General features: G+C 38.5%; 1 protein-coding gene across 1 annotated transcript in view; it reads right to left on the bottom strand.

Annotated features, from left to right (window-relative positions):
• The window catches only part of NRAP (nebulin related anchoring protein), a 76,217-nt gene that overhangs the window by 33,903 nt on the left and 15,559 nt on the right, over window positions 1-26,755 (bottom strand). The window contains exons 7-22 of the mRNA XM_054982284.1: window positions 26,419-26,523; window positions 26,208-26,315; window positions 24,773-24,865; window positions 20,526-20,630; window positions 18,736-18,852; window positions 17,863-17,967; window positions 16,812-16,916; window positions 15,260-15,364; window positions 11,464-11,562; window positions 8,674-8,778; window positions 7,942-8,049; window positions 7,118-7,219; window positions 5,821-6,018; window positions 5,379-5,483; window positions 3,304-3,402; window positions 2,190-2,294 (exon numbers count right to left, since the gene is read on the bottom strand). Coding sequence (XP_054838259.1) covers window positions 2,190-2,294; window positions 3,304-3,402; window positions 5,379-5,483; window positions 5,821-6,018; window positions 7,118-7,219; window positions 7,942-8,049; window positions 8,674-8,778; window positions 11,464-11,562; window positions 15,260-15,364; window positions 16,812-16,916; window positions 17,863-17,967; window positions 18,736-18,852; window positions 20,526-20,630; window positions 24,773-24,865; window positions 26,208-26,315; window positions 26,419-26,523 — 1,764 coding nt within the window. The remainder of the gene's footprint in view (window positions 1-2,189; window positions 2,295-3,303; window positions 3,403-5,378; window positions 5,484-5,820; window positions 6,019-7,117; window positions 7,220-7,941; window positions 8,050-8,673; window positions 8,779-11,463; window positions 11,563-15,259; window positions 15,365-16,811; window positions 16,917-17,862; window positions 17,968-18,735; window positions 18,853-20,525; window positions 20,631-24,772; window positions 24,866-26,207; window positions 26,316-26,418; window positions 26,524-26,755) is intronic.

Consider the following 26,755-nt stretch of genomic DNA (forward strand, 5'->3'; position numbering starts at 1 on the left):
GCACCTATAAGACTAACAAAATTTGTGGTAGGGTATGAGCTTTTGTGAGCCACAGCTCACTTCTTCAGATACAACTAGAATGTGAGTCCATCTGCCCTTATATCTTGGAGAGTAGAGTGATTACAGAAGTCAAATGACTTTGCCAACTTTGCTCTCATATAGATCCGAGCAACACCATCAATGGACCCAACATCAGCCATACCATCTCAGGTTCATACTCCTGCTCATCCTCCAATGTGATTTATGCCATCATGTGTCAGCAATGCCCCTCCACCCTCTACATTGGACAAATTGGCCACTCCCTTCGACAAAGAATTAATGGACATCAGTCTGACATCAGAAATCAAAACATTCAAAAAACAATGGGGGAACATTTTAACCTTCCAGGACATTCAGTTGCTGACCTAAAAGTAGCAGTCATCCTGCAAAGGAATTTCAAAGGGAGATTAGAAAGAGAGACTGCTAAATTGCAACTGAATTGCATCAGCTATATCAGCAGATATAGCTGATGACACACAGCTATATCTGCTGATGGACGGCCAGCCTGGATCGGCCCCGAATGCCTTGGAGCATGCTTTTGAAGCCGTGGCTGGATGGTTGCGGCAGAGTTGGCGGAAATGAAACCCCTCGAAGATGGAGATCCTGTACTTGAGTCACGGGAATGTGATTCGGGACTCCGGCTCCCTTTACTCGATGGGGCGGTGCTTACACCAGCCCCAAGAGTTAGGAGCCTAGGGGTGATTCTGGATGCCTCCTTGAAAATGGAGGCCCAGATCGTGGCAGATGCCAGGTCGTCATTTTTCCATCTTTGACTTGCAACTCGCCCCCTATCTTTCGACTCGTGACTTAACTACAGTGGTCCAGGCAATGGTCACCTCTAGGCTAGACTACTGTAACACGCTCTATGCAGGGCTTCCCCTGAACCTGATCCGGCGGTTACAACTAGTCCAAAATGCAGTGGCAAGGGTCATTACCGGAGTGCCTTGCACTGCACATATAACTGGTATTGCCCCAGCTGCATTGGTTACTGGTGGAGTACTGGATCAGATTCAAGGTTTTGGTCCTAACCTATAAAGCCCTATGCGGACAGGGACCGGCGTATCTATGGGACTGTCTCTCCCCATATGAGCCCTGGAGGATGCTTCGATCCAGTGATAAACAGCTGCTACTGGTCCCTGGCCCCAGGGAGGCCCATTTAGCGTCAACCATAGCCAGGGACTTTTCAGTCCTGGCTCCAACCTGGTGGAGCGCCCTATCTAAAAAGATCAGGGCCCAGCCGCATTGGCTATCCTTCCGCCGGGCCTGTAAGACAGAGCTGTTCTGCCAGGCATATGGCTGACGCTCTGGTCCTCCCTGCCCGCCACCTAGAGATAGCCGTACCCCTACAAAGGGTATCTACCACCTAGCCTTTGCCATATATTTCTGGAGATGGTTGGGTGGTGGTTGCTGATGAAATCTGCTGCCATATGTCTTTTAAAATCTGCTGCTGTATCGCTTGTTGTGTGTGTTCTTTTTTTAAATATTTAAGATGGTTTATTGGTTTTAAAGGTATTTGTATTTTATATTATTGTATTAACTGGAATCCACCCCAAGCCTGCTGATACGGGGAGGGCCGGATACAAATCGAATAAAATCAATAAACTGATAACGAAACTCAAGAGAATACATCCACCTAGACTGAATCAATACATAGGCTTCCTCTCCCATTACCAATTCTGATTTATCCACACCCACTACCCCTCTGCATACCCCACCCTATTCAATCATGCCTGCCATTGTCATTCACCAGCTATTATCATTCAGCTTCTGTAATCAGTCCATTCTCCAAGACATAAGGACAGATGGACCCACATTCTATCTGTATCTGAAGTGAGGTGTGGCTCATGAATGCTCATACCCTACCACAAATTTTGTTAGTCTTATAGGTGCTACTGGACTCTTGCTCTTTTCCACTGCTACAGACCGACTAACATGGCTACCCATCTTGATCCAACAGAAATAATAGTTTGAGGACATATTTATTTATTTAGAATATTTCTATGTAGCCTCTTTGGAATCCTATTCAGGGCAGCTTATAATTAAAAATCACAATATTAAAATATCTACATATCTAGACTATATCTACACTATAGGCTTAAACTGATTTGATAGAATTAAACTGATTTAATGGCATTCAAATCCATCCTTACCTGACTAATATTTGCTGCATTTATTTTGGCCTGTATGAAAAGCGGCTCATCTTTACTGATGGTATAATTATGAAGAAAATCTTCTTTTGCAGATCTGTATGCAATCTGTACACAGAAGGCAGACCAAATAGTATCAGCTCTGGCCAAGTTTTTTGAAAGCAAGAAGTGGATATGGTTTTCAACTATGGCTACTAACACAGAGGCTATACCTCTGGTATTTGTACAATCAGTGATTAAAAGGTTCTCAAAAGTCAAACACTATTCTAGACTGATTTTAGACAAAAAGGAACCTAAAATCCACAGGTGGCAAAACTCTTATGAAAAAACTGTACAGTCTGATTATATCCTTACTTCAAGCTGGCATTCTCACCAGATAAGTTCTCTTACACTAAGAATATCTTGGGTTGGATTTGTTCCACTAACTGTGGCACCTTCCCCCAACACAACCAGCTCTTCCTCTAAGGGAAAGGCATTACAGTTGATGGGACAAATCCATACAATCCAACCCCTTGTTTGAATACTGAAAATGGTTGTAGCCCGCTTTAGGTTCTGCTACTTTTCCCAAAATGAGGTAAAAGACCTGGCTGGCACTATTTCCCTGATAAACTGAAGCAACGCAAAAGTCAAAAGGGAGTGAAACCAGATATGTAAAGAATTTTTTTCCCTAAGTACTGTCTAAACCACTGAAAAGGTTTTAAAATGAAGCCATGTAGAGACAGTCTAATTCAGGTACCATGTAAGATGGGCAGAATAATTTTAACTACAGGAAGAATAGCCTTACTGAGGAAAGAACAACTACAGAGGTCAGTGCAAATGTTCTAAAGGATCCAATTTAGTCTTTTTCTCTCTAGTTTTGTACATGGCCTTTATCACCATAGTTTCTGAAACCTGGTCAGCACGTGTCTTGATACCCTTTGGGTTTAAAGGTTTTCTACCTGTGGAAGGAGAGGGAGTTCAAACAAAATCTTAGAAGTACACCTCAAACCTATGTAAAGCAATGGCAAATTTTCATGGCTAGATCCTATAGCTTTGTCAGTGGTGGTGCCTGTCCCCAAGAATTACCAGTTTTAATGATAAAGAATCAGTGTGGAGAGAAGGTAAAGCAGGGACTTACATCACTCTGCAGTTCCTGGCTTTTCTTCGCATGTTTGATCTGGGAACTGTCTGCCACACTTGTGAACTTTAGAGCATCAGCCTTCTGTCTATACTTTTTCTAATTAAAATACAATAAAAAGGGGGTGAAAAAGACATCATTACCACATTTCTCAAAGGTTAAAGATTAATGAATTAGTCCTTCCACTTATTGCTGGATGGACAAAAGTACTGTAAGCTTCCAAGCCGGAAATGAAGACAAAATTACTCAAAGGAAATGGGAACCGTGTACTGGATTCCACCTTTCTGCACATCATTTTCTTACAGTGTAATTTACCAATCAGTGAAAATGCCTAATTGTAATAATCACAAACCGATGACAGGAATCTACAGCATCAAAGTGTACTCTCACTTGTAACTTTAAAAAAATCTTAACTAAATATTCTTTATTCTTTTCTCACTATGAATTTCTTTTTAGAATCTCTTTTCTTCTAATTTCCAGCTCCTTAAGGTAGGTTTGCACAACCAATGACACAATAGAGAGATATAAGCCTAATAGGAGCTTCTTTTACCAACTTCCTGGAACTGTAAGAGCAGAGGGATTGATAAACATCTATTAGGCCACTGATTCATCCAGCTGGTGCAGAAAGCTGCAGCTCAGCTATTATTGGGAACTAAGAGGACCACGTATATTATTTTTATTCTACAGTCACTCCATTGGCTACCTATCAGTTACTGAGCCCAATTAAAGGTATTGGCTATCACCTACAAAGCTCTTCATGGCCTTGGTCCATCATATTTATAGGACTGCCCCTCCCCCTATATGCCATCGTGGCAGCTTTGCTCATCTGAATAGGGCCTTCTGCAGGTGCCATCTTGCACACGGGCAAAATAAAGAGTCATCTGTTAGCGTGTATCTTCTGTGGTGCCTGCCCCACCATTTATGCAATGATCTACCTGAGGAAGTTAGGAAAGCTCCCACTCTCCTGACCTTCTGCAAAAAATGCAAAACTGAATTCTTCAAGAGGGCCTTACTCAGATAGGAAGGCTGAACTGTAAGGAAGTGGTCTCACAGAGATTCATCGGTAAAGGGATAGGGAGGGATCATAGACTTTACTATGATTGATGTAAATATTGATGGACTAGAAGACTCTACTACTATTGCTATAGGTACAATCCTACTGGATCGTTCCTATGTTGTTCTATGTTGTAGAATTGTTTGTGCTGTTTCAGCATTTCTTCAGCTCTGTGTTGGATTTCTGCAGATTTTTTAAATCTTTGCAAATTCACATATGTATACTCATTATCATTACATGTTTCATTGAAATGTCTTTGATCCTGACTGTACTGACACACACTATGTAATCTGCCTTGAGACTCAGTAAGAAAGGCAGACTATAAATAATGTAAATAAATTAATGGTAAAGTGCAATGGATTCAACCAGATTTTTTCACTCAGGCTCCCCTAATACCATTACTTACAACAGCCCTCATCTCACATGGATTTTGTACATGCAGGTCCCATGGCCCCCAACACCACCCTTTGGTAGCCAAAGGTAACCCCTTTTTCACCAGTGGAAAAACTGGTTTACTCCAATACATTCTTTTTTTCAAAATACTAGCTACAAGTGATGTCAGGCACATGTTTGTTTAAGGTGTTGGGGATACAATTTTACCTGGGAACTGTAGTTGAAAACAGCATTATGTCGCTTGCGTGGGGAGGGGAAGAGCTTTTCAAAGACAGCCATGCAGGATCACTGGGAGAGAGGAACTTTGCAATTGTTTTCTTGAAATTCAACAGAGAGATGAACTACCAGCTCTTTCCCTCCCCTGCCTTCTCTGACTAGGGACAAAGTCCTGTATTCCTATCTCAGTTGAGATCGTAAGAAAACAATCGTAATGTTCCTCTCCCCCAGCGATACTGTGTGAATCTGTCTTTGAAAAGCAATTCCTCTCCCCTGCCTCCTCACGCTGGGACATAACGCTGTTTTCAACTACAGTCCCCAGGTACAATTGCATCCCCAACACATTAAAAAACATGTGTCTGGTGTCACTTGTAGCTAGGCTTTTAGTTTCACACAAAATCAAGAAACCTACCTCACTAACAAGTTCTCCAGCTTTCTTTGCTTGTTCTATATTAAGACTTCCATCTGTTATCCACCCAACCCCTTTCATCCATGTTAGGTCTGTCTTGTACTGAAGCTGAAGAAAAAATAAATTTTTATTACATACAGTGAAAGGTAAGGTTGACTAAATATACTTTACAATATATGAATTTTCTAGCACTAGAAACAAGTATGCAAGTTACTATTCTTTAAGTGGTGTTTATGATTCTCTACCAAAAATATTGCTTTTAGCATTGGATATCTGTTTCAGGAAAACTATTTTTCAATGTCCATTCTTAATTAAAACTTAAATCAAATTCAGTTTGATTCTGAGTGGTTAACCTCTTGTCTGTGGATGGACTCCAATCTAACACCTGTCTCATGATAAAACAGTTAAGACAGACACCCAGAATAATCAGCACCTCAGAACCTACCTCACTCTGTAGCCCATAAGCCTTTTTGGCCCACTGTGTCTTCAGGTCTTCTGGAACCACTGTATATTCATGGAGTTTCTTCCTATAATCAAGGTCACTAGCCAGAGCTTGGGCCTTCCTGGCATGCTCCAAGTTTATCATGTCCATTGGCAAGTGGAAATGTGCTTTACTCTTCTGAAAGTCCTTTTTATATGCAACCTAGATGATAGCAGAATTTAACATTTACATTTCATAAAAGACTACAGAAAAACAACAGTATTATATTACATTAATATAATATTAACAACCATATTAATTATACGTCCATCAGTTAGGTTAAGCCAACACTTTCTGCTTTGCATATCTTTGTGTTTGTCTGACTCAAAAGTCTACTGCAATTAAAACTTTTGGCTGTATAACAAACCTCTCAACTATCTTTAATGGAGTACAATTTATCAGTTCCGATTTACATGTATTCACTATTTATTATCATCATTTACATAGCACAGCAAATGTTTTATGTTTTTTCTCCCAGAAAAATATATTAGTGATGAATTTATGCCAAATAAATAAATAAATAAAGTTTTCAATGTACTTTCCCTTGAAATTAAGGTTGATGATCTTTAAATCACGGTTAACAGACTGAGAGCATGCCTTCTGCTCATCTGCTCTCCTGTTCTCCCTTCCCTTTGTCCATATGACTTCACTCTTCTCTTCCTTGATATTAATTGTAGTGGATCATTTCATCTGCACTAGCAATCACCATGGTTATTTTTTAAACCAAAATCAGAAGCAATTTTGGAAACTCTGATTAAAGTTAACCATGTTTATATTTAATGAAGGCTAGCATCAGTGTAGATGTTACATGAATCATAACTATAGTGAACTAGGGAAGGAGGGAACAATTTGACTGCAGGGAGGAGGAAAGGGACATATAGAACTCCATGGCAGACTCCTGTTCTCCTGTCCTGACTGTGATTAGGAGATTGCTAACATTATGGGTCTATGTTGTAATCCTAACCTGAATGACCTTACAAGGGTGCAACTTTGTTTAGGATTACACTGTAAATCATGAACAACCAAATAGCATCTTCGTGCCAGACAAGGATATAAAACATGAAACAGTACTGAATTTTACTGACAAAATGCAAGTCCTATTTAACCAAAAGTAATAATAAGGGAGCAATCATAGGCAGGTCTACTTGGAAGTAAAGCTCCAGAATTGTGATCTTAGGACTGCAGCTTAACAGATGAAGAACTGGTTTTGTACTTTCATAATTTAGAAAATACCTTTTCATACTGAGAAGAAATTATTTACCTCACTACTCATCTTGGCTACCTGCAAAGAGTGCAGAAGTCTGGAATCTTTGGTCGCCATTGCTTTACCTTTTGTTTTCTCATATTCTTCTTTATATTTAATCTTTAAAGATAAAATATTTTTCTATAAGTAAAATTGATAATTTAATATTTATTATAAATACAGACATCATGTGAATGATGTGAATCTGTGAATTCTGTAGAATCTACTCCATAAAATGCTTGTTAAACTAAAATATTTCCTTTCTTCAATGCTATTTTCCAAGAATCATTCTTATTAATTAAAGAATTAAACTTGTAGAGCCATATAAAAACAATCTTTCTTCTAGGTTTGGTGCATTTCAGTTGCATTTTGAACTACTGCAATCATGAGGCACCACTCAAAAATAATTAGAAAATACTATACTGCAGACAAAGATAAATTAATTGGTATTAGCATAATGTAAGACAGCTATGCTTAGAAAATGCCATTGTGAAATAAAACTGAAACAATAGAAATTGCAGAAATGCAGGCTTTGAAAATATTGTGAAAGACAGAAAGACAGAGATTCTCTAGCCAATTAAGATCTGCCTCATTTTAATTAACATACTGAATTTTGTAATGTGTTGAATTTTTGGTATTTTAATTATATTTAAAAAAACATTTTCAAATGATGATTAGTTAGAAACAGAAAATATTATACAGTTTCTCCAACAGTTCATCTGAGTATGATACAGATTAATTTAAAATTAAACCTAAAAACATCACATCAACATGTTTTTATTTCCTTCAGTTATTACTGGCTTCTATTAGGAATAAGTCCTAAATACTTATGTATAACCTACATCACTGGCAAGATCTCGTGATGCTTTGGCAGCCAGCAAAGACAGGGAATCCAATGTCATTTCAAAGCCTTGGCCTTTGCTTTTTTCCCAGCCTTCTTTGTACTTAATCTGGTTAAAAAGATACATTGGAATATCACTAATTTGATTAGAGGGAAGCAAGAAAAATGTACTTTACTTATTATCAGCAAACATAATATATATGACTAAAAACTGAATGGAAAATTGATGTTTTTCTATTTGACACAGATTAAATACTTCTTTTCACTGTTAAAATTAGAATAAAAATTAATATAATTGGGACTCCCAGGACCCCTACAACCAAACAATCAACCCCTTTCTATGCCTTCACCTTATAATTCCTGAACAAGGAATATCACTGAATAAGGAGAAGATGTCCACCAGAGGGGATGGCATTCGATGCATTTCATAAAATGAAAATATGCAAATGTCTCTAAGGAACTCCATTAGAAATAATATATTCGAATGTAATTTTGGTGCAGAATATGTTTCCTACAGCTAGTGTAAATGAAAATCCAATGAAATCTTTGGCAATCTCTAAAAATTCACCCAAATGAGTTTTGCAACTAAGTTAAAATGGAAATATCTAATGCCTTCTGCACAGTTTCCACATTTTTCATACTTATTATTATTCATACCTCACTATAATGCACAAATGTATCATCACTATAATGCACATCGCTATAATGCACAAATGTAAATAATTTCCCTTACCTCACTGTATAATTCCGCATTGGCTTTAGCTTTGACTAAATGTGGTACATCCTGAGGCAGAGTATAATGTGTTTTGGTTTTTTCATACTGGGCTCGATAGTTCAGCTGCAACAACATATTCAATGAGTTATAATAGCATTTAGCTATAACGCTACACTGTAATTAAAAACAATTTGTAAAAAAGGTGAAATAATATGCCATGTGATTGCAGGCCAGCGTTGAGGGGGGAAGAAGCAGCAAGAGGCAAGGCAACAAAATACATCAGACAACCATCTGCTCGCAGAGCACTGGAGCTGAATAGAGCATGGATCCCAGCATCAGCTGACCTGCCTGCCAGCCGATGATTCCACGCCCCTCAGAACCATGAGATGACAGTTAGTGGGATACCATGTGGGCAGATGCCTCTGTGTGGATCCTCTATCACCTGGGAGTGAGGTGGACCCGACAGCCCCCGAGCTGGGCATGCACCTGTCATGCCTGACTCACCAGACCCTTTAAGGGGATCTCCATAATAAGGAGCTTGCAGGTCCTGTTTCCCCCAAACAGTGGCCATGTCCCTTGCCCTCCTCACCCTCTGCACCCTGCTACCAGCCTCCCCAGGTAACTCTGGGGAGCGGTGTTTGCAGGCTAGCGTCAAAGGGGGGAGGAGTGGACAGGGACAAGGCGACAAAATACATCAGACAACTGTGATGGAGTTGAAAGAGGCCACAACTGAGGCAGAGTATAATATGTTTTGGTTTTCTCATACTGGGCTCAGTAGTTCAGCTGCAACAACATATTCAATGAGTCATAATAGTAAAGGGTCCAGTAGCACCTTTAAGACTAACCAACTTTATTGTAGCATAAGCTTTTGAGAACTACAACTCTCTTCATCAAAGAACTGTGTTTTTCAAAAGTGTATAATTCATCAGAGCTGTGGTTTTTGAAAGCATATGCTACAATAAAGTTGGTTAGTCTTAAAGGTGCTATTGGACTCTTTACTATTTTGCAACTACAGACTAACATGGCTAACTCCTCTGGATCAATGAGTCATAATAACATTTAGCTAAAACTCTACATTGTAATTAAAAACAATTTGTAAAAAAGGTGAAATAATATAAGTGATTATGACAATTCTCCAATTTTTTAAGGAAATGCATGCTTAGTAAAAAGCTTTTCAGCCTGTTTAAAACTATAAATGTGTTCTAGGTACCAGAAAAGCATTTTATTCCTTAATATGGATTCCTGTAATCAAGAATCTTGAATTACCATTATAAAATTATCATTGCCATAAAATATTAAACATACTAGTGTTTAAAATAATGCAAAATGCAGGTTGCGCACCTACAACAGCTAATATAAACATGTAACATGAATCAGTAAAGCAGGGAGAAGGACGGTATAAAGTATAATGATTCTACAAAATCCCAAGGGAAATTTCCCGGTTAGTACATACACTTTTAATTATCTGCTTATGACATTAGTGTAATTCTAATTAGTACTTAGGCATAAGTAACTCTTCTCTGAATAGGACCCTACATAATTAAACTGTAGAGTTAGTTTTCACTAAGGTGATAAACCCATATATGGGCTGCAGATATGGACTTCTATGATATAATGCTCTCCAAACAAAAATTATCTCCTACCAAAAAAAAACCCCTAGACAGACACTAGTGGGAAGATGCCTTCTCTCTGACATGTTATTTTTATATTTGCAAGGAACTTTTTATATGGAAAGTAACATATGAACTTTCATCTGAGGTCAAGCCTAAACACAGCTTTATCATCTCAGTAAGAATGAGGCCTTGCCAACATTAACGTACATTAACATTAACTCTTGTGCTTACTGTGTTAATTATCAGCAATTTAAAGCTAGGAAATAGTTTATCAATAGTAATGAATCATAACAAACGTTAAACTTCTGTTACTTCTTTAAAGTACTGAGTTTGCACCATTCGAAGTTTGAGTTGTAGCCTATGTGTTTTCACTTTGTAATCTCTGTGTTACGGACTTAAACAATTTCCAGTCAACTATAGTCTTGAAATCCAAGTTTCCCTTCAGTATGACAAAAGAAAACAGTTCTTGCCTATACCTTTAATACTTAGAAGTTTAGGGAACTGACTTCAGCAGAATATCATGGTTCAAGATAACCTGAAGATGCAAAACTTGGCCACATAATGTGTCAGTCAACTCTGCTGTAAGAGGAAGCCATGTCTGAACTGTTGTACAATCCCACCATATATGCCAGTCTTGTAGCTGGTCTCCAACCAGATGTGAAAAGCTGGTAATGCCATATGAAGGCTCAAACTAGTTCAACCCCCCATTTTAACAGTGCTGAGAATAAGTGATGTGCAATACAAGAGTTTCTGGTCTTGTGCATGGAAGAAAGGCATTGAAAAAAAATCTGTGTGTCAGACAGGCATAATTAGAAGATACTTCAGGGTCAAACTTCAGTTAGGCCCTAAAATCTGAATTTGGATATATACCTAAAGTTATCATTCTAGCTATCTTTGAGCATGAGGACTCATGGGAAAATCTGAAGACAAATGGCATCAGTTTAGTGAAATGGCTGAGAACTGAAAAGATTTCCCATAAAGTGCTTTTAAAGTTATTATAGCATACAATGAATGTGAAATTAGAAAAGTGGTATATCAACATGTAGTTTTTGACAAGAAGATTTTCCTGCAAAAAGAATATAAGGTCATTACATTTACAACTGTTAACCATGGGATAAGTACAAGATACCTGTTTAACTACATTATGATTCTCATGTTTTCCTGTTGCTATCAAACAATGGGTAGTATGACTTACATCGCTAAGCTGCTGTGCGTTGATTTTTGCTTGAACGATCTGAGGTGTGCAGGTAACAGAGCTATACTTCAACTTATCTATATTTTGCCTGTAGTTTACCTAAATTAAAATAAAAATGTACACATCATAACAGGCTCAAGTAAAGCAATCCTCTCAGATTGGAGATACAGCTATTATTAAGTCAGACAAATATATTAGCATTCAGACTATCAACAGCAGTAACTAAAAATAGAAACCCAGCAGCTTTTTACAGTGATGCAATTTCACTTATCAAGCGTTTACATGAAATCGAAATCAGCATCCTTATTTTTTTTCTATCTCTTCTCTTTTAGTATAAAAAAGCTAAATTATAGGCAGTAACAGAGTTGGGAGAGTGGCATGAAAATTATCACTCCACTATGACAATATTAAATTATTATTTTAAATATAAGAAATATAGTTAAATTCATTAAATAGAACAAGTTATACAATGTGGTATAGAAAATTGTAATAAGGCAAAAATGTTATTTCAGAGTCAGTAAGCTCAATAATATGCTAATAAATTAATGTAGTAGCAATAGTATTAAACTATACAAAGTAGCTTATTAAATCCACAAATTATGCAAGATAAATCATCTTGGTGAGGTTTCTCTTTAAGCCTTTTCCTCCTCAAAAACTCCATGTCACTCAACAGGATAAAACTGTTATCCTCAGCAGACTTTAATTAATAGTAACCCTAGATAATTTCCTCGCTAAATTGCAAATTGCATGCTACTTACTAAGAGGGTTATTATTTTGAGGGAAAGGTTCTAAGGCAGCAAAATGGTATCTAAAGCCAAGAAATTTATTTTAACATGGTTCTTTTTCCCTTAAATTTCTGTAACTTAATGAGAAAGGTGATCAATATAACTGGAACACTTAATTCCTTGTTTCTGTTTTATAACTAGTTTTCTCTTCATAAGATGATTTTCATGATCTGGAAACACTAGCTGAATTTTCTGTTGTAATTCCAGGAGGACAGCCATGTTATTGTGGCAAAATAAAGCAGAAGTCCAGTGGCACCTTAAACAACATTCCAGCACGAAGTTTTGAGAGTCAGAGCTCCCTGCTCCTCCTCCTCCAAACTCATACCAATATAAAGGTTGTTACCCTTTAAAGTGCCACATGACTTCTGTTGAATTATCTATTGCAAATGTTGTACCACTCATTTTGAAGGGGTCTTAGCTCCTGAGAAATTCTGGGTTGTCTGAAAAGTATCAGAGTGATTCTAGTCTTTAGACTGTACATTTAACAGTTAAGTAGAAGAATTTCAGAAGGTGCCATCTTTCTCAATCCTGTACCCCCATAGAGGTCCCTCTCTGCACAAAGAGGTTGAAAACAATCACTTTGTAGCCTAATGCTCCGCCAAACAAACTACTGTCCGGTACAGCTTGGTGAATAAAATCCTGGGATTTAAACTGTTCCACCAGGCCAGGAGAACGCCAATTGGATCTCAACTGGGTTTGAGTGCTGTGGCCACTGTGGAGTGGCAGGGCCGGTGTGGCCTTAAATGGCCAGGCCTGCTGTCCCTTCTGTTTCGGGGACGGAAGGGTCCTCCCCCGCACATTTTGGTCATTCACCTTGGCGGTAATGATCTGGGGTTTATGTGGGGCAAAGCCCTGTCGCTGCAAGTAGCTGAGGACCTGAAATTTGTAGGCAGCCAATGGCCAGGTGTGCTTATAATGTGGTCAGACACGCTACAGAGACGGGTTTGGCGGGAAGCCTTAGATCCCAGGGCAATTGAAAGGTCCCGGCGTAAGGCTAATCATGCCATTAAGAAATCTTTGGGGCAAGGCTTGGGCATTTATCTGCCACACCCCAAGATTAGGGCCGACTTTGCCCACCTCTACAGAGGGGATGGTGTACATATGTCACCTGAGGGCAATGAACTATTCCTAGATGACCTGCGGCAAGGGCTTCGGGTGGCTTTAGGCCACCTGTGGGGTGCGAGGGTCTAAGCAGAGGCTTGGCCCTGGCGGTTGCAGGAGATTTTGGGAATAGGGTGTGGGATGGTGATCACCCAGTGGCGCTTCCCCAAGGGTGGAGAACAGGGTCTGCCATTCAGTGCGGTATGCTTGTTGACGGCTACCGTAGCACTGGCAGAAGCCTCCGGGGATCCCCAAACACAAGGCCTCCCCTCATGCTGTACGGCTGCAGCGTTAGGTGCTTGATGGGGGGATCCATTGCCTGGCTGGCCGGGTTGCAGCCATTCATGGGATGGCCTACACTTGGGGCTTTAGGGCTCGCCCAGGCAGGCCAAGGTGGAGGTCCAGAGTTGACCCCAGGGCTTGACCTGTACCGCTTAGTTGGCCCTTGCCTTGTTAAGTTATGGTCATTTTAATAAACAGCCCTTTAATCCAAGCCTGTGTCTGCCTCTTCATTCCGGTTGGGGTTGCAATGGTTTCCTTTCTATTTCTGATGAAATTTCATCAAGAATAATAAATTGCAAAATCAAGCTATTAAACCCTGGAATTTTTTTCCACTATGTGTACTTAGTAATCTTTGAATCCTTAATCGTGTAGACTTTCTTTTTAATTGTGGACAGACTTTCTTCTCAAAAATAACTTTTATGAAATACACTATCCAGATGTAATAAAATAGAAGAATGAATGAATCTTGCTGAAATTACTCTCAGCATCCTTACCACAATTCCCAATATTATTTTGGTAAAGCAATGATAGCTAATTAACTAGTACAAGTCTGTCATGCCCACAGATCATGGATCTATAATGTACAGTGCTAGACCCAAATGTGGCTTAGTACAGAACCAACTGTGGTTCTTTTAAAAAAGAAAAGAAAATCTTTCTGTTAAGCTATCTTGGAGTAGAGATGGGCACGAATCGAATTATGACCCCAAAAAATGCACGAACCAGGCCGATTCGTGGTTCATGAACCAGTGGTTTATGGAAGCTCATTTTCATGAACTTCCACGAACTGGTCTACTGGTTCGTTTGGGTCATAAAGGGGCAGTTTAAATGGCCATTTCCCCAGATGGCAAAGGGGGATCCTCCTGCCGCCTGTCAGCTGATAGTTTTTGGCCTCTTCCGCCACTGTGTGGGCCCGCCGTGGTTCGTGCCCATCTCTGTCTTGGAGGGAAAAGTAAAACCCTAGAATAACTAAAATAACTAGTATGTGAAAAGCAAGCAAAGGATTTTATGAGACTACAGTGCTTAGAAACACTTTACAGAAAGGGAAATTATAGAAGTGAAGAATTACCAGTAATCCAAATGCAAACCTGGCAGAGATTTATGCCAGTGCAGTAAACTTTTGCACAGGGACCTACTTTGTACATTTATTACATTGTGAGATCTCAATGTGTATGCCACATCCTAATAAAAGACTCACAACAACTTCTGTTTGGGCTGCAGAAATTTTATGATTATTTATCAACATGTTACTATCAGTAATGTTAAGATTTATGCAAACAGGCTTTCTTACTGGCTCTCTATTGATTTCTTGCTTTAAATTTTGGCATTGACTGGCTCTAACTATAAAATATTGCAGACCTCTGCCTCTGGAAACAGTAGCAGTAATGAACCTTTGGATTACAACCAGGACTAACACGTACATCTAAATAACACCATGCTTAGTGTGCCATTTCTAGACTCTTGAACTTTTATGATCTTGCTAGCTGAAAAACAACTTTTTTCTTTTCAACTCTGCTGTCATCCACTATGTTTGTCATCATAATTAAATGACTGGCTATGACTCATACTCCCTCCCGCAGGGGATGGTGAACCATTCAAGTAATACAGTGAGATGTCAGAGGGCTATTTACATCTTTCAAGGGGACCAACTTCCTTGTTGTTTGATATGAAGGAGTAAGTGTTGCTGGGTAATTGTAGTCAACATCTTCATGTGTATAGTCTGATTTATAGGCTATCTGGAACACAAGAACAAAAAGAATCAACTTTTTTAAAGCTGTCATTTGTTTTGAAAAAATAGAAGACAAGAAAAAGAAAAACAATAATATTAATATTAAACACAAGAAACAAAGTAAGTGCACTGTCATCAATGCCAAAGAAAATGAAATTATTTACATAGTTTAGCTGCTAATTGATTCTTTTTCAGCTGCACAATTAATCCAGTGCCAACTGTGGGAGCATTTACTTAAATTCCACGTGTGACACATCCCTTTTATCTTCCTGCTTACTTCTTGAGCTTCTTACAGATCTGTAAATAATGCACTTCAAGACAAGGTATGTCATGAAATGGCATCTCAACAAACCCATATTAATTAAACAAAGCTTAATTGTTTACGAAAGGTTGATTTGTACAAATGGACTGACCATGAGAGAGGCTGTATCTCAAAGTCCAATCTCAAGACTTAGGGGCTCAACAATGAATTAAAATTGGCAAAACACCACATTACCCCAATGATCCAGCCACATTGTGGCATACTATCCACTCTTGCGGTTTACTATTGCTGTTTGTTCAGTTTAATGCTCAAAAGGATTTCTGAATAGAGGTGGGCACGAACAGCAATACGAACAAAAAAAAGCCACGAACAGCCCAATCTGCTGTTTGTAAACAAGCTGTTTTTGAGGCCTCATTCTAAACGAACAGGTGGTCATTGCAAGCCTTGTTCGTTGCTGTTCGTTGCTGTTCATCAAGCCAGACAGTCTGGCACCTGCAGTCAATTCCCTTGGCACCTTAGGCAGGGACTCTGAACTCTCTCTGAACTCCTGCTGTTGCCCTGGAAACCCCAATCTAAGCCCAATTTAGCTTGATAGGCAGGTCTTCCTTTCAAGTGTGTAGCTCCAAATTTGTTACAACAAGGGAGTAAAGAGCAGGGGGGAGGGGGCTCCCAGCTCTGACTTTGCAGACAGTGGAGAGACAGTTGCTGTTGGCATTTTGATAGAGAGAGTGCATTGGAACTTGAATGTTCTTTGTGTGTGGTGGGATAGGGATCTACCCCTTCAAGTTCCAGGGCTGTTGCCTGGACCAAGCTTTTATTTATAAATGGTACCTTTCCTGGTGCCTGCTCAGGTCAGGTTTCTGGGAGTGGTGCAGTAGGGATCTTGACTTGGATGATGGCTGGAGGAGAGCCTCCTGGCCCCCACCAACAGCCAACCATGAACATGTTCGTGAACAAGGCCATGTTCGTGGTTGTTCGTCCCTGTTTGTGGATGGCAATGAACAATGAACATCATGTTCATTTTTTTTCTGTTCATGCTCATCTCTGTTTCTGAAATCCCTCTTATTTCTTCCCCACTTATCCTTGTATCTCCTCAGAGAGAATCAAGCCTGTGGCTACCTTCATCTGATGCCACATAGAACAGAATGTGTAGATTAAAATATTGGCAACAAACTGAATCCAACCAACTTACATTGCTTGCCAAACTTCCAACCTTCATGGCATGCAGGGTACGCTGGTCCAAACCAACACCTTCATAATGACCTTTCTGGTTCTGGTAGTGCTCTTTGTATTTGAGCTACATATAAAAACAAATCCATCAGAAATACAAGAGCTTTGTTTTGTTTGTAACAAACAGGATACCACACACAAAGGAAATACAGAGCAAATTAGAACTACTAGTATTACATATCTAATCATCCTGATGATATAACATTTTATTCATTTCAAAACAAGAGATATATTTGTTCATTTTATTTTAACATCTCAGGGCTAGGCAAACTCATCATCCCTTCCATTTTATGAGAAAACTTACTATAGAAGCAAAGAGGTTGAAAGAAGACCAATGTACACTTCTGGTAGTGCAAACCTAAACAGAATTAACCCTTAAGCAATGCTTAAATTAAATGATAAATGTAACATTTGCAGGAATATATTGATATATTATGGTTGACTTTTTATGCTTGTTGACGATGGATATTTTGGTTTTCCATTGTCTAATAACATGACAACTGCATTTTGGATTTTAATGTCAAATTAAATTCTTAAATCTCATTGATTTTTGCTCACAAATGCTTTAAAAATATTCTTCAGTGAACAACAAAGCTATTGTGACACCTTCTGTTCATAAAGGCTAAGGCACTGGAATTCAGCTGCAGATATATAACACATTAGGTAACAAAATAGCATTCTTCCACTGACGGTTATAAGCATATGACTTACTTACAGTCTGTTCTATAATTTGCAATTCAAACAACGTTGACTGAACCCATCAAGAAACAGATATAACTGATAAAGTAAATGAATGATGAGTCAATCAACGTAACCAATTAATATGCATTATTTTATTAGAGTTGTGATGAATTGTATATCATCTGTTTTCCTTGTAAAGGTTTTTATATTCAACCTTTTCTTTTACCCAGGGTTCCTCCTCTTATCTGGAATTCACATGTGTACAAACTGTTATTCCAACAGCGACTAAGTTAAGCTTTCGCAGAACAGCATGCAAGCTACAGGAGACTTACATCACTGGTGTATTTTGAGAGCTTGCTAACATTCCTGAACTGAGGCGTCTCACAGTAGTTAATACTATGTCCTTTGCTGTTCTCCAAATCTTTCTTGTATTCCACCTTAAGAATCAGATTTTTAAAAGAGTGAGAAATGCAAGTTTATTCATTTATTGCCAATAATATTATTTACATGCAGCAGTTACAAAAATGGGTTTCTATCATGAAAATGATATTGCATAAGCAAAAAAGCAAAGGACAAAAACATAAGATCTCTCAACATGCATATAAACTGAAACCTGAAGAGCAACTAAATCCTGCTAAAATAACTGGAATTTATTCCCCAAAGTCTTAAAATCCTTTGATTTAAATGGGATGTAACTTCCATGAATGGATGTAAATTACAACCATGAAGAGTTATCAAATTTTCTCTAAAACAAAATTCAAAATTAATTTGGAAGGTACCACTCAGGCAAAACGTCTGCAGAATTTGGAAAGAAGTCCAAACAGCCAAAGAATTAGCCTTGTGGTAGATAGTGATATAAGATCATACATCTCTAAGCTGTCATTTGGTTTTAAACTGAAATTCTAGTCACTTTTGCCACAGGGAAGGGCAGCATTGGCATGGGCAGAAACTATGTTGCTGTTCTAATATTATCAGAGCAACTTGGGAAGCAGATGCAAGAGTGCTATATCATTGCTCAGAATGGAAGCAGCAGCCCCAGACAGCAGTTCAGTTGTTATTCCTTTCTTATACAATACAGGACACATTTGCAAACTATAGCATACACTTGCTTACTCTCATGTTCTGATAGCCATAGCCACGTGCAAATAATCATTCATTGTATTGTACACTTCCATATCAACCTGCAGAATATTTGACCATCTTACCTCGCTGTATAGCTTGTTAATATTCTGAGCCTGTTTAAGAGCGAGGCTTTCTTGGGCTGAAAGTGAATGAAAGTGGGCTGCTCCTTTCATATTTGAAAAGTCCTTCTTGTATTTTATCTAAGAGGGAAAAAAAAGAACAAACCCCCTGACAAGTGGCCATTACTCCTTTGCTCAACTCATTGCTAATTGTCAGGTGTTATTTTCTTCATGGTATCTGATGGCTGAAAATGTGTCATCAACAAACAAGGTATTTGCAGGATGAGAAATCCATGTTTTCTCACCAGGTGGATATGGGTAAAAAAGAAACAGTTTGAATTTGGGCAGAACAATTCAGAAAGGTGGGGAGTATTGATGGAATTAGCTAAAATAAGAAATTGTTCTGGGGAGGAGGGGTGCCTGCAAACACAGGCTCTGAATCTCATGCAGAATTAAAAGAGTTGTCTAAGGACTTTACGTCATTCCAGTATGCTTTTCTTGTATGTTTGTAAATAAACAGATGTAATAAATTCCCACTGTTTTCTCTCATTAGGACTACTCTGGAACTTCCTAAGTGCAGTGTGTCTCCTTTAGTTACAGAGTTTCAGTGTCGAAATAAGTACTTTTATACAATTTAAGTATAGGATATAGTTGGGAAATTAACAGAGCTATCCTAAGCAGAATTATACCCTTCTAGGACCACTGAAATCAAGCACAGAAGAATGCAATTCTGCTTAGGGTAGCACTATAAAACTTTTAGTTCTTCAAATCTGATGGGGCATTTATTTATTTAAGATAATGTTCAATTCAGACAACCCCACAAACTGTGTTTTGGACTGGGAATATGCTGTGAGATTGCATACTCCTTCCTCTCCCTTTCATTTTTCTCTCTTATGCACAGATTCTCTCTTCACTTTCCAGGAGTTCTATTGTGATGTCTAAATTGAGCAAATGGTGATTACCACTAACCAGGGATTCCTTTGAACCTTAATTTGCAAATCCAGGATTAGCAGGTTAGCAGCAGTCATCAGTTGCCCATTTGGGACATCAGACCAAACTATGGTTAGAGCAGTGATACGCACTCAGTGGCTCAGAGCTAAATGCGGCTCTTTGTCATGCCACTCATGGCTCTTCTGAGCATTGTTCCCCCAATGCGGCACATACCCCATATTCTATGAAAGTAGGCAAGGCCCTTGACTGATGGGACTTGTAGCCCACCTTGAAACAGCTGCTTCCAAAAGAATGGGTAAGGTTTTTTCTTTGAACCACAGATGTCCCTGCAAAATCCCATAGTGCTTTTGAAAATCTGTTCAGTTTCAAAAGTGAGATGCATTGTGGCATGCAGAAACTTCAAAAAAAAAAATCCATCCCCTTTGTCTTGTGAAACTGGTTGTGCAAGTCTTTGGATCCCAGACAGAAAAGTTGGCTGTGAGGTAAAAAAAGAGCAGGAGAAACAACCTGCTCTGCAAGTTTTTACTATACAAACAGAAAAAAATACTGGGTGATTACTATGTTTTTAAAAATCTCTGGTGGTAATCTCAGTTTAGAACAAACCAAATGAGATTTTTTGCACATATACAAAGACACACTGATATTACCATTTTACAGGCCCATCAAATAGCATCCTCAGGCAGGAACAATTATAATTGGTGTCTCTGGAATTGTCATCAGAATCACTGAGAGTCATCAGAGGTCCCTTTTTATAGGTTTCTACTAGTTGCTCAAATAATATGATACTACAAAATCTTTTGGTTATAAGAAGCAACTTCTTGCATCTGGCCAATATTAGTTGACACTTCTTTTCTCATACTTACATCGCTAACCAGTTCATTAGCCTTCTTTGCATTTTGATATGCTGGGGTGATCATAGCAGGAAAGCTTCCTTTCCCTCTGTGCTCTTCATAATCATCCATATAATCCTGGAGGACATTCAGTAGTTATTTCCTTATTGTATGTTATTTCTTTTTATATCTCTCTGTCATCATCAGTCTTCCTAGTCAGCAAATACTGTTCTCAGGGAACAATCCTAACCAGGTCTATTCAGAAGCCAGTGCTCGCCACAAACTATGAAAAAGTGAACCATTTATGAGGACTTCTTTACATTGGGCAGATGTTTGGGGAAAGGGTTAGGGACTGTGGACTATACTACTATGCATCCTCTCTCTTGCTATAAGTAATACTTTAATGCAAATTTTGCATCGTTTAACAAGCCATGTTAATACTTATATTTTCTTTCATACCTGTTTCAGATTTTGGGTTAGTTCCACATTTCTGCAGACCTAATCCTATTGCACTGTTTATTGGATTTCCAACCTGTTGACTGTATTGACTTACTCTATACAATCCACCTTGAGTCCCATGGGAAAGGCAAACTATAAATAATAAAAATAAATAAAATAGGGCAAACTTCCAGGAATGTTTTTTTAGGATTGCAGTTTCTATTTCTGAGTATTAGAGCACAATGTAAAATGTAGAAGAAAACAGAATGGGAATAAATCTTAAATGAAGTTAAAAATATCTTCTGACACTGCCAGTTTTTAAAACTCCTGTTAGAAGCTTAGGAGCTTCTAAATCACATATAAAGTCATAATTTTCCTTAAAGCTTTCAGGTCTGATTGCATAGATGACACTAATATCTTGATTTCCCTCCCCCTTTACTCCATTCCTTAAAACTGAGGCTACAATCTTAAGAATGCTTTCCTGGGAGTAAGCCCTACTGAATAAAATGGGACTTACTTCTGAGTAGATCTGCTTTGGGTTGCTCCCTGTGTCCATCAAAATCTTAACAAGAATATGTCAACAAATATGGAAAACAAAACAATGGCCCACAGGCTGGAAATGCTGAGTCTATATTCCATTTCCAAAAAAGGGATGCCAAAGAGTGCAAATTCTTTTTTTTTTTTTGAAAAATTTTTATTGGGTTAGAATCCATTATTTCCACATTTACATTCAATTTTCCCCAATTTTTTCATCTCTAACCCCCTCCCTTTCCCCCCCCTTTTTGTTGACTTCCAGCAGCTTTCCAACCCTTTGTCCCCTTTCCCTTACTTTTATTAGCTTCCTCTATCTAAAACAAATATATATTCTCCATTATTCTAAGCAGTACATCCTTAACTATTTTTAACATTATATGCCCAAACTGTAAGCCTTTGTTTCCATCTTAGATAAACAATTTATCCCAATTTTTCAATTTCAGGTATTTCTATATATCATAAACCATATAGATCATACATTCGTTTATATCAAACAATTTGACTTATTCTCTATATATATTACTCATTCTATCTTTTTATAATAGTTCTATATATCTCTCCTCACGTAGTCAATCAATTTGACCCATCTATATCTTCAGACATTCAGTTTGGTACAAAACTTGTCAGAAAAAAAAGAAAATATTGTTAGTTAATCGCTCCTTATATTTAGTCCTTATAATTAATTATTTTCTCTATGTTCTGTTTGTTAACCTATATATATCTATATATATGTCAATCTATTAATCTGACTGCTTATTAATTCACATTTATCTCTTCTCCCCCCGGTAAAGCCTCCCCCCTCTACTTCAATACTTCAGTAGTTCTCAAACTGCCACAGTTTTCCTCCCACCTCCCATTTCTTCTCCAGGTATTGTTTCAGCTTCTCCCAGTATGTGTTGAACTGCCCTGAGTCCAGATCTCTCAATTTTCTTGTCATCTTGTCCATTTCAGCCATATACAGCAATTTGTAAGTCCAATCTTCAATAGTTGGCACTTCTTGTACTTTCCATTTTTGCGCATACAAAAGTCTAGCTGCTGCTGTCATATAAAATATCAACGTCCTGTGTTGGGCTGGAATTCCCTCCATTCCCAAGTTCAGTAGCAGGAGTTCTGGGTTCTTATTAATTTGAAATTGTAAAAAGAGTGCAAATTCTCATGCAAGCAAAGTGATGCTCAAAATTCTACAGCAAAGGCTTTTACCATATACGGAACAAGAAATGCCAGGTGTTCAAGCTGGATTCAGGAAAGGAAGAGGCACTAGAGATCACACTGCAAATTTACAAAGGCTAATGGAACATACCAGAGAATTTCAGAAGAAAATCAGCCTATGTTTATAGATTACAGTGAAGCTGTTGACTGTGTAGATCACGAAAAGCTATAGATACTTTTTAAAAAATGAGAGTGCCACAACATCTTACTAGTTTTATGCACAACCTGTACTCTGGACAACAGGCTACTGTTAGGGCAGAATATAGGGAAACAGAATGGTTTCCATTTGGCAAGGGTGTCAGACAAGGATGCATATTATCTCCCTACCTGATCAACCTCTATGCAGAGAATATCATAAGGAAAGCTGGATTAGATTCAGGTGGAGTGAAAATTGGTGGAAAGAACATTAACAGTTTGAGATATGTAGATGACATCATGTTACTGGCAGAAAATAGTGAAGACTTGAAACCACTACTGATGAAGGTTAAAGGAGAAAGCACCAAAGTAGGATTACAGCTGAACATCAAGAAGACAAAAGTAATGTCTACTGAGGAATTTCACAATTTTAAAGCTGACAATAAGTTTTCAATCTGGCTAAAATTATGGCATTTGGTAGAAGACCTAAGATCTGGGCATGAAGCATAAACGGCCATAAGATAGAGCAGATGGCCATTTTAAGAACTTCAGGGTTATATTGCATACCTCTGGCTCAAGGAAAGCCCATTGTGACTATGAAGCCAATGCAGGAAAAAATCAGCCTATAATATTATCAAATTCTTATGGACCAAGGGTTGCCAATATATTCCAGCTGCTCTCAAAATATTTTGGGCCAAAATACTGGCTCAGCTCTTATATGAGACCGTGATCGGCCCATATTCTTCTTGCCTTGCACCTCTGGAGCGAGTATAATCAAAATTTCTGAGAGCAGCCCTTCAACTGCCTTGCTGTGTCTCAATGTGCCAATTTGCACTTGGAGACAGGTATGGTAAAAGTGGAGGCCAGGGTGTGCCTCGTCTCCATTAATCTTTAGCTAAAGGCGGTTAAGCTTTGAGGCTTAAAATTTAACTTTAACTAATTTTAAGCCTCAAAGCTTAACCCCCTTGATTCTCCAAGACAGTTATCAATCTACATGGCTAAAGGCAGCTAGGATTAAGCTGGTGAATTTGGGCTTTTCCTCTTGTTCTGTTCTGGAAATGAGGTATGAGCAGGCAAAACAAGTTTTAAAGCAAAGGGTGATGGATATCAAGTGGCAGGTAGATCTAGAGAGGTCACTGACTTTTCTGTGCTCAGAAAACTCCAGATACATAGTTTTCCTGGCTAATCTCTTTCGGTTGGAGATCTCATCACAGAAAGGTATTTTCTCTTGCTACATGTAAAGCACCCTATGGATGGGTGATATTAAAAGATTCTACTAATGTTGTATCAACATTCTGCTTTGTTGTTCTTTGTATCAAGAGGTTCACTCTAAGGTTATCCTCCCTTTGTATCCTCTGGATACAAGAAATCGGAACAAGATTGAGATTTGGAAGAGCAGCTGTGAGGGAACTAGAAAAGATCAGGATAATCTAAACTACGGTATTCCCCATTACTATATATGGATGTAAAAGTTAGACAATGAAGAAAGCTGACAGGAAGAAAATTGATTCATTTGAACTATGGTGCTGGAGGAGAGTTTTGCAGATACCATGGACTGCCAAAAAGACAAAGTGGGTTCTAGATCAAATCAAGCCTGAATTCTCCCTAGAAGATAAAATGACAAAACTGAGGCTATTGTACTTTAGTCACATCATGAGAAGACAAGATTCTCTGGAAAAGTCAGTAATTCTGGGAAAAGTGGAAAGCAGTAGGAAAAGAGGAAGATCTAAAACAAGATGGCTTGACTCAATAAAGGAAGCCACATCCTCTAATTTGCAAGATTTGATCCATCTATTAACAATAGGACAATCTGGACAAAATAAGAATTTCAGGGGTCTCAGGGCACTGCAGCTGGAGAGGGGAAGCAAGAAAATCCTGCTACACCAGCTTAGCTTTGGTTCCCTCTGACTACTTTGCATTCAGTCCATAACCTTTTGCAGCAATTCATTTGTATTCTTCCTTACCTGACTAAACTGATCTATGTTTTCTTTTGAGGCACCAACAGAATGACTGGCTTTTCCCTTCATCTCCTTTTCATATTGCTGGTGATATTTAACCTGAAAGCAAGGAAGATGAAAAGATAATTCTTGTTAGTGTTACAACAAATCAATTACATTTATTTACTTTAAACACTTGTATGTCACATTTTCTAAAAACAACCACGAGTTATGCAGCCCTATAACTATATTATCCAATACTCCAAGATTACAAAGAGAAGCAAATAATATAGCAGTATACAAACTGAGCCACCATTGGACTGCAAAAATAAAAACATCTCAATAAGCCGTCTCAATGTATACAGGGTAAGCCTGCCAAGTTTACTGAGAGAATTTCATAACTTTGGATCTAGGATTCAGCTTCAAGAAGTTGCCAACAGTCCTGTGAATGGGGCTCCTTCAACAAATTCTCCTGCATTAATAGAAGAAAACCTAAGGAAGTACATGAAGGACAAGATGGTTCTTTGCATATGCTGGACGCTGACTATGTAAGGCTTTGAAGATAATTACTGGCACCTTAAATCAAGCCTAAAAGCCAACTCGTATCCAATGTAAGCCAGCCAAAAAGGATAAATGTGCAATGCCCAGCCTCCATTAGTAAGTTAGTAACTGCACACTGCACTAACTAAATCTTCCAGACAGTTTTCAATAAAGCTCTATGTAGAGCACATTATAAAAGTTAACATTACATTATTATTTATTTTATTTTATTTATATCCTCGTTTTCTCCCAAATGGGGACCCAAAGTGGCTTACATAGCTCTCCTCTCCTCCAATTATTCTTCACAACAACCCTGTGAGGCAGGTTAGGCTGAGAGGATGTGACTGGCCTAACATCACCCAACAAGTTTCCATGGCAGGCTGTGACACTTCAGAGACAGGGTGATGCTGTCAACTATCATATTCTCTTCTCTGCCAGGTCACAGGGATTACCAATCATGAGTAATTCTCTTTTCACTTTGCAGGGTTGCCAGCCTCCAGGTGGAGGCAGGGGATTCTCTGCCCCCATCTCCCATTTCCCACCTGCTCCCATTTCCCAGCTCCCATTGCAGCAGGAGAAAAATAAAATTAAAAATGGCCATTGTGCTTATGGTATGATGTAACTTCCAGAGGAAATATGGCAGTGATATCACATGTATGTAGGAATTGCCAGAAACTCTATGGTAAAACCGAGCACCCCCACTAGTCTCCTGCTATTAATTTGCTTAACGTCACCCAGCCTAAAACAAAGATTTTTTAAATAATAAAAGACTATCAACATTCCTACTAAACTTGCGCAGCCCTTGCCCTTACTGTGCAAATCCACTGGCTTAGCGATGTCTGAAATTTTCTCACAACTAGAAATGTTGCCTTAATTTTCTTCCAGTTTATGTATTCATGTAAATTAGCCTTTTAAAACTTACTTTGCTTGCTAGTTCATTGGCTTTTTTAGCTATCTGATAGGCTGGAGTGATCATTGCTGGGAAGCTGCCTTTTCCTTTCTGTTGCTCATACTCTTCTGTGTATTTTAACTGGAAAAATCAAGAGAGTTTAAAATCAAGTAACATTGCCACATACATAGAGAGAGTCAGTAAAGGGTTAAAATATTTATGTATTTTCTTCTGTCCCACTTACATCACTTGTGAGCTGGCCCCCTGCTTTTGCATGAAGTATATTCGGAGTATCTACAACACTAGTGAATTTGGAAATTCGGTCATCGTGCCCTCGTTTATACTCCACCTGTGGAAGGAGTAAAACATATACAAAGGACATTTGAATACTAATAAAAACTGCCATCTTATTTCTTGCCATAAAGCATCAAAAGGCGAAGAAATATATGCTCTTTGGATCTGCTAATTAATTTTGCCCAATTTTTGTCCTTTAATATAAATCCCTTGGTTATAAATGCAAAAGAAGTGGTACCTTGATGAAAAGGGATTGGAATACCAACACATTCTGACCTTATTTGTCA

Source organism: Eublepharis macularius, chromosome 6 (genome assembly GCF_028583425.1).
Source record: "Eublepharis macularius isolate TG4126 chromosome 6, MPM_Emac_v1.0, whole genome shotgun sequence".
Lineage (NCBI taxonomy): Eukaryota > Metazoa > Chordata > Lepidosauria > Squamata > Eublepharidae > Eublepharis > Eublepharis macularius.